We start from the raw sequence: 12,029 nt of genomic DNA, 5'->3' as shown, positions 1-12,029 counted from the left end.
TTTGCTAGGTTGTAAAACCACTGGCAATATTGATTTGATGAACAATGTAGAGTGGTAAAGGTCATCATTTAGATGCAGTCCCAGCAATTGCATGTTTTGAATTTTTTCACAGTTGAATACTTTAAACATTTAGCTTAATTAAACTTAGTGCTTAAGGGAGTCAATTTGGTCTTTTCACATTGAGAATTCACAGATAAATAAACAACATTTAAAATTCAAAAAACATATTTTCAGGTAGGAACTCAGAAGCAAAGGAAATGTAACCATGTTGGATTTTTTTGTGCTCTCAACTGTCGTACTGCACTGGTTGTACTCACTTAACAAACTGGAAACAACATGCCCAGAGGTAGCACAAGTGATGTGCAAAGCCTGTTTATCTTGTTTTTGATTTATGGGCTATAAGCTGGAGCCTCTGTATGATGTAAGTTTAAATTAAATGAGTCTTAAATCAGATGTGTAGATGCACTTTGGCCAGGGTTTAAAGTGTGGTAATTAAGCTGACACAGGGGTGATGAACTTGCATAAAGAGCACAGTAAAGCCTAAGAGGTAACACCATGTTATGCTTCTCTGACACCAAAGTATAATGACTGGACTTACCCTTTGTCTTGTTCTTGTTCTGGTCTGAGAGATGGTCAGTTCTAGTCCTGGTGATCAGTTCCAAGTTAGATGCTGCATACACCTGAAAGAGAACAAGACAATTCACTTTGTTCTGTTTGCATTGGCTTTATTTTTTCTCATTTCCTATACAGATGTGCAACAGTTTAGTTTTATTTATGACTGACATTGGCTGACATTACTTTAAAAGAATGTGCTTGTAAGGTTGAATTCATGTTGGCCCACATGCTGCTTATAATTACAGAGACACAACAATGATAGGGAATATTAATAACTTGAGCTTGGAATCATGACTAGGAATGTGAACAGTACACAAAGTTTATATTATATTAATCTTATGTTACCTTAAATAGATACAATACGTCATTGATATGCATCCTTCTAACAGCTGTGTTTTAAAAGGTAAAGTAAAAAGTAGTTTTGTCTTCCTCCAACTAAATCCAAACGCAAATGCGACAGCTTGCATATCAACACTGCCCTTTGAGGACCTTTTCAAAAATAATTTCAGGACTGATTTACAGAAGTCTGGAATTAACACGTGAAGTTGAAATAGAAAATATCACAGTGTTCTGATAATAGTAGACAGTGTGAGATCAATGAGCTGTAAAGGCAGCTTCTACCTTTGCTTCATATCCATTCACCATCTCAGTCTTCTCACTTCTCCAGCCCAGTATGCCTGTCTTATTCCTGCAGCACAGATTCAACAGTCTGATCAACATTAAACCAACATTACAGTGTCTGTCCCAGGACATTTGTATAATTCACCTGAGAGGAAATATCTCCTCTTAGATTGAAATCACAGGCTCTGGTTTGACTTTATAATGTAAAGTCTGAAAACATGCTCTATTGATTTTGTTTTTAATGGCAAATGGACTACGACTCAAAAAGTCAACTAAAACAGTCAGAGGTAAAAAAGTTTCAATGTTTGATGTCACAAGGTGGAGATTACTTTTGACTTGTCAACTGAGCCGTCTGGGAGCTTGTTTATCTTTTTAAGTGAAATGAGCCATTCAAAGGCGCAGAGGTTTTGTTCTTTTTCATCACTGTGGCTTAGCTACGGTGTGCCTAAAGGCAAAAAATAGCATTCAATCGATGCAAAAGAATATTAAATGCATTAATTTCTGACCTTTTGCATCACAAATAACATGTTAATACAGCTCTATATTTTTCTTTTGCTATAATTGAAAACATGTGCAACCACATGCTTGTATGGAGAGAACCCTATTGCTGCATGTATTCATATGAGCAAGGGTGTGTAATAACACAATTTAATTCAGTTTGTAATAGGAAGATTTGTTTTTGTCTTACAAGCTTCATAGGATCACTTTAGATTTTAACAGGATTTTAGAGTTAACACAGGTTAATGCACCTTTGTTACAGAGATTCATTCCTGCTGGCTTGTAAATGACAGTAGGCTACTGTACATCAGTAAAACATCATTTTACATTCTCCCTCATTATGTTCACTTTTGCTAGTGATTTGTAAGTGTTTTGTTTTGTATGGCAGACGCTTGTGGCTCAGTAGAACAGTCAACTGTCTCCAAACCAGAAATATGGGGATTTGATCCCAGCTCCTCCCATGGGTGGTTCTAAGCAGGGGCCAACAGGGGCCAACAGGGGCCAACTGGGGCCAACAGGGGCCAGTGCCCCTGTAACACTGAGCTTGGTCCTCCCCTCTGGCCACCCCTCCAAAAGGAAGAGTATTAAAGTCTAGTATTAAATACTGTAACGGAAACAAATATAAGTCATGGTATTTTATGTTGGCATGGACGTTCTCACTTATACTCTACCATATCACATTTATTTTTGTAATATTCAGATTTCTTTGCTGTATCCCTGACTAATACTTCTAATGACATGGGACTGAGTTTAACTTTGAGCTCGCAGTCATTCTGCTTTCCATTCAAAATCTCCATGGCCAAAATCTCACAATCTTATAAACATCAGACTGAAAATGTTATGATGTTTTCAAAAAAGAAATGCCCCCAAAAACATGGGAGTCTTTTCTAATGTTGTGATTTTAAAGAGTCTGATTATATTTGTAGACAACTTATTATTTGAAAGAAATGAAACCATGGTTACATAAAGTACTTATTTCCGTGGGAACGAGGGGATTTCATCCCAAAGCTTGCTGTCTCCCCATGTTTTATGAGTGTGATGGGGCTGGTTTGTGTGAATGGATCCCTATTTTCAATGTGATTGAAATATGTCTGCACATACCCTGGTGCCCTGATTCACACTCAAACTACTTCCATGTGTCACTCTGATTGTGCATTAGCATTATTCATATATTGTGAATACTGTTATCCAATCTGACCTTTCGAACGCAATGTTGCGGGTGTCCAGCTGAGTGGTCACCACAGGGGCGGACAACCTTCCTGCTACCTGCTCGTCACTGGGCTGTATGGCCCCCAGAAGACCCAGACCAGCTACGGTGTTGCAAGCACCGCCATTCAATCTGACAGGGGAGAGTGCTGCTAGAGACGAGACACACAGGGTCTCACAGTACACCAGCTGCCTGTCGTGGTCCACTTCCATCACTTCAGCATTAGAATCTGAGTGGCAAGAGGGGGAGAAATGTGAAGCAATGTTAGTAAGCATAAGGAAAATAGGAAATGAAGACTATGAAAGTAGGCTACAAACCTTTACTTTATTACAAACCAAGAGTAAATTCAAGGCCTTCTCTTTTTGTAAGTTTGGCACTATACACATAATAATAATAATTTATACTTTATTAATCCTTGCAGGAGGAAATTTGTTTTTACACTCTGTTTAATGAACATGCTACACACACATAGTTTGAAATACACACACATGCACAAACAGGAATCTATGCATTAATGGAGTGAGGGGGCTGCCCACAGCCAGCACTCCAGAGCAGTTTTTTGGGTTTTGGTGCCTTGCAGTGCTCTGGAAGTGGACTGGCACCTCTCCAGCTACCAGACCAACTGCCGGACTTTGTCCGTGCTGGGACTTGAACATGCAACCCTCCAGTTCCCAACCCAAGTCCCTACAGACTGAGCTACTGCCGCCCCCACTAAGCTGCTGCTGTCCCAATAATAATAATGATAGGTTGACTAATTATAACTGTACATTATTAAACATTAGTTAAGAATAGGTTACATTCTGCCATTATAATGCCTTTGTACTTTATACTGATTCCACAACTTCTTAATATTTGTGTCCCTGTCTGTGATTTAACATTGCCATACAGTGTATTATACAGAGATTTGTGGAAAAGAGTTGAAAAGAGTTGAAACTGAGGCAACAAAGATACTTATTTGACCCTTTTGTCCTGGAAAAGCATAGTGACACCTGTACAAATATCTGTGATTATTTGTTCAGTCTTAAAGGTTCATTCAAATGAAGTCAATGTGACTGATACTGGTATTTGTTTCTTTAAATGTAGCTTTGTTAATCTGATTTGCTTGTAAAGTTTAGGGTATACCTTTATCGAACAGATTGTTGGTTCTCTGAAATATCAGATATCCAATGTGTTTAGTTGATGCAAATCTCTGTACTCCAAACACTGGGCTATTTGATTTGAGTGAATGCAAATTAAAAAAATTAAAAAAACACAAAACATATGTGAAGAAATGTTCTAGTTGAGATAATTATGAGAATATTGATACCAAATGTCTGTGTAAGCCAGTAGCCTGTTAGCTAGGATTTGTCATAAAGTGGGAACTAAGTGGGCAGAGTCCGGTAATTTAAATCACCTACCAGAGGTTCATTATTAAACATGACATCTCTCATTTGTTTAATCTGTAAAAGGAGCAAGCGTAAAAACAGGTTTTGGTTTTATGGAAAGTTATGTCTGATTCATTTCTTGTTTCTTTAGAAACAATTTTGGGGTCATCTCATTTACTCTTGGCAAGAAATTGAGTAGTATATCCCTACTTATCTAACGATTTATATATAATTTAGACACACATAATATAAAGTGTTCTTTTTCCTTTGTAGTATTCTATTAGATACTTACCATGACCTAAAGTGCTTGATAAATAAATATAACCTAATACAGCACACACTCACACACAGGTTCATACATTGCAGGTATAGTTTTAAAAACTGACCTTGTCCTCTAAAAATAAAGCTTCTGTTTCCTCTCTGCCAGGTCATTTGTTCAAAGCCCATCAAGGTGGTGTCAACGCGGAGACACTGACCACTCTTCCAAACTCTGTAGGTGTCACTGGGGCAGATACGAGACACAAGGGGCACTAAGGACAAAAAGACACGCCTTGAATGAAACTGTGCCATTTCTAATGGATTTGGAGATAATTAAGGCAGTCCTATAGTTATATACTCTGATATATCCACATTATTATATAGAAATTTAAAAGTCACAAATCCAGTTTACACACTTACACTGCAATTCATTCACTTGTGGTTCTGTAAAGCACTTTAGATGAAATTCACAAAGTGTCTATAAAACCAGACATACATTATGCTAGGCAGGAAGTGTGTGAGCTTCAGTGTCCAGTAGAATCAGAACTCTTTAATCCCAGAGGGAGATGATAACATTATTAGTACTGACTGCTTAGACTTATTTACTGACTGAGAGGACTGAGAGCCTGGACTTACCCCAGCTGGTAAACTCCCATTTCATCTCCACATAAAAGTCCTGAGCCTGGTCAGAAAGAGGTAAAGACAGGAGAAAGACATTGGGGAGGTTAAGACAAATGACAGAGAACGGCAATTAAAAAGAGACAGAGCGAGAGAGAAAGAGAGAAAGAAAGAAAAAATGTAAGAAAGAAAGAAAGAGAGAAAGAAAGAGAGAGAGAGAGAAAGAAAGAAAGAGGGAAAGAAAGAAAGATTTTGATTTTTGCAAAACACTTTATTTACATAAATTTAGTTTTTACAGTTCAACAAAGTGCTAATGCATTAAAATCCGAGTATGTTTAAAAAAAATAGTTTATCTAATAAAAACTTGTGCAAAAACCAACTCTTCATCAACAACTGAACAAACTATGTCATTAAAACACCAGCGCTGTTTAAAAGCGTCCAAGTCTCCAATGTGTTTATAAAATCTAAAATCTAGCCAGAGTCTTGCTCTAATGTTAACCAGCCACACTGCCTTGGCCTCCTGCCCTTCTCTGTTTTCCACTCTGTTTTTCCTGCTGATGTAAATGGCCATTTTTGCCTCACCTGAAAGGTAGTTAAGGAGCTGCCACTTCTCTTTTTGTTCTTTTTTGTAGGCAGCTCCCATAATAAAAACCCTCTCAGTAAAAACCACATCAAAAAAACTAAAAACCAATGTTAAGAGAGAGAAGAAGCTTGTGAGCCTCTTACACTCTATAAAAACATTCAGTCTCTGGAAGGCAACAAAAAGGACAGGTGTTAAGAACAGCAGGATTAAGAACAGAAAGAAAAGCATTGGAGGCAATAGCACCATGTAAAATCCTCCACTGGAAGTCGGCAGTCCGTTTTTTGAGGGGAGGTTTATATAAAATCCTCCACTGTGGGCCGGCTCCATTTGCTCCCAGCCTGTTTGACCACACAGTGGGGGGGCGGTTGCACAGTCCGGCCTTGTGGATCGCCTTCACACAGTTCATATACCAGGTGTATTGTCAGCTTTTCTGAGTGTGCTATAGCCAGCAGGGGGCCGGTGAGTTCCCCCAGGCCTGGGCTCAGGAAGACGTCAGGGAAGGGGTCTGCAGGGTCCGGTCTGGCCTTTCTTTTCCCATAGTCCATGAGGAGGCTCCTCTCTTTCCCAGAAAGCTTCTGGCGCCACAGCTCCAGGAGCCTCCCCGCCACCCGGACAGAGTGCAGGCCCAGAAGAGAGCCCAGTGCCCGGGCGTCACCCAACGCCGGCCCCACTGCATCCACCAGCTGCTGCAGGCACAGGGTCTTTGTTTTAAGCAGCGCCACCGTCAGGCCGGGGGTGACGCTGCTGCTGATGTCCAGCTTGGCCCTGTGAATCAATGGCTCTCTCAACAACCAGTACAGAGAGTCAGACTTTGGGCACCTTTTACAGTTAAAAAGGGCCCAAGACTTAAAAACACCCTGATAAAATGGAGGCAGCCCACTTAATTTTAAAAGTTTAGAATCAATTAAAAACAGAGCAGCATCCAGCCCCAGGAAATCTGCACGTCTGAGAATGCAGCTGGCCACATCTCTCCACACTAGATCAGCCGGACCTGTCAGATATTTTTGTAAGAACTGTAGTCTGAAGGTGGCTGTCCGGCTGGCCAGGTGGACGAGGCCCTGTCCCCCCTCCTCCCTGGTTAAAAACAGCACCCCTTGTGGCACCCAGTGTAGACCATCCCAAAAAAAATCTACCATTTTCCTTTGTAACTGGGCAAGCAAGCCTGAAGGGGGGTCTACACAGGTTAAACGGTGCCACAGTTGGGATGCTACAAGGTTGTTTAAAACCAATACTCTACCTTTAAAAGACATTTGAGGGAGCAGCCATTTCCACTTGGAAAGTTTCCCCTCAATTTTTTCTGTGACGGTCTCCCAGTTCTTCTGGACTATCTGTTCTTTTCCGAGGAAAACCCCCAGGTACTTAAAGCCATCTTTTTTCCAGGCCAAGCTCTGGGCAAGAACTGGGAGACCGTCACGCCACTCACCGACAGCGAGGGCTTCACTTTTTATCCAATTCACCCTCACTGCCGATGTTACGCTAAAATGTTTTCTAATGTTGGTTAAAATATCTGCATCCCTCTGGTTTTTTATAAAACCAACAATGTCATCAGCATATGCACTTAAGACAATGTTGCTATTAAAACCAGGTAAAACCAAGCCCTGTAAGTTGTAGCGTATATTGTTAAGGAGGGGTTCCAGGGAGAGTGTGTAAAGCATGCCGGACAGAGCACAGCCCTGCCTGACGCCTCTACACACCCTGAAAGGAGCACACAGGCCGCCGTTAAACTTCAGCACCCTCAACCCCACTGTACAACACTTTGATCTTGGCTATGAACCCAGCGCTGAACCCAAACTTCTCCATAACTTTCCAGAGGAAGTTGTGTTCAACGCGGTCAAATGCCTTTTCCTGGTCTAGAGAAATCAGACCAGTGTTACAACCCGATGAGCTGGAGACATCCAAAACATCACGAATGAGGTGGACATTGTCCACCATGGACCTGCCGGGCACACAGTAGGTCTGGTCCCGGTGGATGACCTGCTCCATAGCCTTCCCCAGCCTGGAGGCAAAGAGTTTGGACAGAAGCTTGTAATCCACACACAGCAAAGACACAGGGCGCCAGTTTTTAATGTCCTGCAGGTTACCTTTTTTTGGGAGCAAGGTGATTACGGCTCTCCTGCAAGACATGGGCATTGAGCCAGAGGCCAGACTTTCATTAAAAACATCTAAAAGATCTTTTGCAAAGATGTCCCAGAAGGCTTTGTAAAATTCCACACTCAGGCCGTCTATGCTGGGAGCCAGCCGCCCTTGCATGCCCTGCAGAGCGGCCTTCAGTTCCTGCATCTGCATGGCCCGTTGAGCTGTGTGTTGGTCTCCTCAGAGACCTGAGGCAGTCCATTACAGAACTCCTCCATCAGAGCTTCCTCCTCCTCATACTCACTTGAGTAGAGTGCCGAGTAGAAACTCACAGCTCGCCTTCTTATCTGGCATGGCTCTGTCAATGTTTGCCCTGTGTCTGCTAAAAGTGAGTGGATTACCCTCCTCTGCCCACTCCTCTTCTCCAGGCCGAAGAAGAAACTAGAGGAAGCATCCATCTCTGTGATGGCTTGAAACCGGGACCTGACCAGTGCACCCTGTACTTTAACATCCAACAGGTCGGCTAAAGCTAGCTTTTTGACTTTGAGGATTTCAATATATCCTCGATTTGCTGTGGACTCGCTCAATCTTTCTAGTTCCACGATATCAGTCTCCAGGTCTTTCATAGATCTGGTGATGTCTCTGGTGACATTGAGGGTGTGCTGTTGACATAAAAGTTTAATCTCAGTCTTACCATGGTCCCACCACTGCCTAAGACTGTTAAACTCACCCTTCCTCTGTCTAAAAACATCCCAGAAATAAATAAGAACCTCTTTAAAATGTTTATCAAATGTTAAGACTGAATTAAAATGCCAATAAGCACTTTTAGGTAAAATATTTTGAATAAAAACATTACACAAAAGTAAAGAATGGTCAGTAAAACCAGCAGGAACAATACTGCACATTTAAAAAAATATTAAAATAATGCTTAAAACAATAAATACAGTCTAGTCTAGCTGAGGAGATCCTACTCTCTCTGAGGTGGGACCATGTGTACTGTCGGCAGTCTGCATGCATCCTTCTCCACACGTCCACCAGGCCATGAGAATAGACCAGCTGCCTCAGAACATGTTGGGAAACTGGATCTAAAGATGCATTTTCTGTACAGTTAAAATCCCCACCCAAGAATAAAAAATCCTCCGAGGCACAGCCATTTAAAACATTGTTACCTTTTTGTAAAAACAGCTTCCTCTCTGCACCGATTGTTGGAGCATACACATTGATAAAAACTGCAGTAAAAAGGTCGAACCGTGCTTTAATTAAAAGCAACCTCCCCTCGATAAAATGCTCGACCTCCAGTGAAACCGGAGTGAAAGACTTGGAGAGGAGAAAGCCAACTCCTCCACTAAGAGAAGTGTTGTGACTTAAAATGACTTCCCCCTCCCACTCTCTCCTCCAGTCTGCCTCATTGGTGCTATCACTATGTGTCTCCTGTAAATAAAAAACATCAATATGTTTCATTTTGGCCGTTTCATATATAGCTGCTCTTTTTTTTTGACTCTCTGGCTCCATTTATATTCAAACTTCCCACTCTAAAATTATCCATAAGTGAGAAATTAAGAACAAAAATAAAAATCAATAAATTAATTAAAACACACATTGGAGCTCTTCCCGTCATCATTGTTCAGTTGTTTTCTAACTTTAAGCACAAGTTTTTTTAATCTAAAAACCTCCTTGTTAGTGAGGCCAGACTCCTCCTTTTGGTTCATGTGGAGTCTGGCCAAGGTATAAAACAAACTTAAAACTGGGAAATGCTCTTCAATTTTAACACCTTTAGCATTTTTGGTTTTTGCTAAAAACGACTGAATCATTTCTGCAGAGTAAAGTTTTTTCTGTTGACTGTTACTTATTTTAAATCCAGATATATCACTGCTATCAGTGACACAGTCATCACTTTCACTTTCCTCCGTCTGTCCCTGTCCCCCTACTGTCTGTCTGTCCTCCTCCTCCTCCACTTTGCTATTCTTTGCCTCATACTTTGTGCCCCTAGTTTTCCTTCTGCGTTTAGAAGCAGATTTGACCTTCACTGCCTCCTCTTCCTCCTCCTCCATCTCAGCCTCTTCCACCTGTTCCCCCCATGTAAGTTTACTGTTCCCCCCACCTGCCTGTGTTTCATCTTCTTCCTCTGACACACCCTCCTGCGTTTCACTGACGCCACTTGCTTTATTTATCTGCATTTCACTCACACTTTTTCCAGCTGTTTCTTCCCCCTTTTCTTCCCCCACCTCACTTTCCACCACATCACCCAAAACCTCTCCTTCACTTCCCTGATTGTTTTCACCCACACCGTGCACATCATTCATACTCACCAACCCGTGCTCCAGGTCAGACACAGCAGCGGCGAGGCGCGGCCTCCCGCCGCTCTGCTGCAACCGGCGGAGCAGCGGAAAGCCCCGCCACAGGGCCGAGCGTCACCCCACGGCCAGGCGGAGCCGGATCCCCTTGTCTCGGACAGGCCTTCACGGTGTGTCCCTCCTCACCACAACCAAAACATTTCATAGCCGACGAGGTGGCAAATATCACGTAGTCATAATCATCTACTTTAACATGGAAGCGGAGGTTGAGGTTAAGTATTATAAACAGTTGTCTACGGTGAGACACCACGTGTTTCAGCAGCTGAGATCTACATCCAGACAGAATCTTTTTTATGGGGGACACCACCTTCCCATGTCTGGAGAGCTCTCTGCTAAGAAACTCGTCAGTTATGAACGGAGGGACATTGGACAGGATGACTCTGGTGGAAGGCTGTGTCAGCGGAGTCACCTGTACAAACATTTCGTTCACCGTGATGCCCGTCTCAACGACTCGGTTCACCTTCTCCACCTGATCCAGGAAGATGACCACGGTGCTGTTCATCCGAGCGGCCGACCTCACGCTGCTGTGCCCGACCTTCTCTCCCACCGCAAGCCCAATCTCCTCCACGCTGCACGGAAAGCTGCCATTGATTTTAATGCCATGCTTTCTCGTGAGGTGGCCGAAGGTGACTCCATTTACCATGGCGTCTGAAGACGCCGACCGGAGAGACACCGGCAGGAGAGAAAAAGAAAAACACAAACACAAACACACACTAACAATTAACTTAAAGTGAAACTACAACCAATAAACTACATTAAATTAAACCAAATTACTAAAGAAAAACAACCATGAAAACCACTCGCTCAGCGTCTCACTCCGCACCACTCACTCCCAGCATGCACCAGAGAGAGACAGCGAGAGAAAGAAAGAAAGAGCAAGTTGGGAGACAGTGGTCACTTTAAAGAAGGAGAAACAGATAGTAAGTGAGAAAAAGAAAAGGAAGAGTTAATGTGATTCTTCATATGGGAAGATTGGCCAAAAGAAGAGGTTGCCTATTTGTATGTTCAGAGGTAGAATAATAACTGATGAATGGAGGCATAGAAAACAGAATGAGGAAGGGAGTAGCAGCAGGTGAAGAACCGTTTGATGTGTCTGATGTTTGCATGAGTAGCTAAGTGTGAGAGCTCATTGAGCTATGTGTTATAATGTGTTTCTCAGGTAGCTGGTAGGACCAAATACATACACTGTGTGGAGACATTGTACTATTTTTTTCTTCATTTTATTGGACCTACTGGATCAAAATGCGCACTTGTCAGTATTATAGCTTGTCTATTACTTCTTTTTTATTGAGTTAAGCAACTTTCTCTTTACCCCTTTAAGGGAAACTACAATCCATATTACCTAAAAACACAGAGTTGACAGCAACACCTAATCGTTGTACATTTACTATTAAAGAGTGAAAATCGTTATAATTTCACTTACAAGATCAAGAAAATATTAAAAGATTAATCTACAGTTCAAATGATTGCATCTCTGCTCACCATCCCTCTTCAATCAAGAACTCCAGACGCTGTAGTTTCAGTATGTTTTGTTTTTTATTTCATGAATGTTTATATTTATCTGTGCTTCTCACACTTACATGATAATACATGAATATCCAGATAAATTAAAAATGTTTGGGGAACCTTGTTTTTTAAAAGTGCATTGACACTTTTAATAGAATAAGGGAAATCCTACCTGGCGCAGTCGCTCCAGTAGGATGGGTATACCCGCCAGCCTCTTGGCTGTCCTCTGGTAGTCACGGTAACGAAGTACAAGACGCACTAATTCAGGATCTCTGGTACTTACAGCCTCTTGAAGAACTGCAAACAAGAGAGAGAGAGAGAAGAGAGAGAGA

General features: G+C 41.9%; 1 protein-coding gene across 3 annotated transcripts in view; it reads right to left on the bottom strand.

Annotated features, from left to right (window-relative positions):
• The window catches only part of ankrd13b (ankyrin repeat domain 13B), a 42,784-nt gene that overhangs the window by 13,393 nt on the left and 17,362 nt on the right, over positions 1–12,029 (bottom strand). For 2 of the 3 annotated variants that reach the window (XM_020644573.3, XM_020644574.3), the window contains exons 3-8: positions 11,870–11,994; positions 5,200–5,245; positions 4,692–4,835; positions 2,933–3,170; positions 1,237–1,303; positions 599–680 (exon numbers count right to left, since the gene is read on the bottom strand). In XM_020644573.3, the coding sequence (XP_020500229.1) occupies positions 599–680; positions 1,237–1,303; positions 2,933–3,170; positions 4,692–4,835; positions 5,200–5,245; positions 11,870–11,994 (702 nt within the window). Of the gene's footprint in view, positions 1–598; positions 681–1,236; positions 1,304–2,932; positions 3,171–4,691; positions 4,836–5,199; positions 5,246–10,146; positions 10,273–11,869; positions 11,995–12,029 lie in introns of those variants that run through there. The other variant, XM_065960043.1, reaches the window with a different exon arrangement.

The sequence above is a fragment of the Labrus bergylta genome, chromosome 11 (genome assembly GCF_963930695.1).
Source record: "Labrus bergylta chromosome 11, fLabBer1.1, whole genome shotgun sequence".
In the NCBI taxonomy this organism is placed as follows: domain Eukaryota; kingdom Metazoa; phylum Chordata; class Actinopteri; order Labriformes; family Labridae; genus Labrus; species Labrus bergylta.
This window is presented reverse-complemented; position numbering and strand designations above follow the sequence as displayed.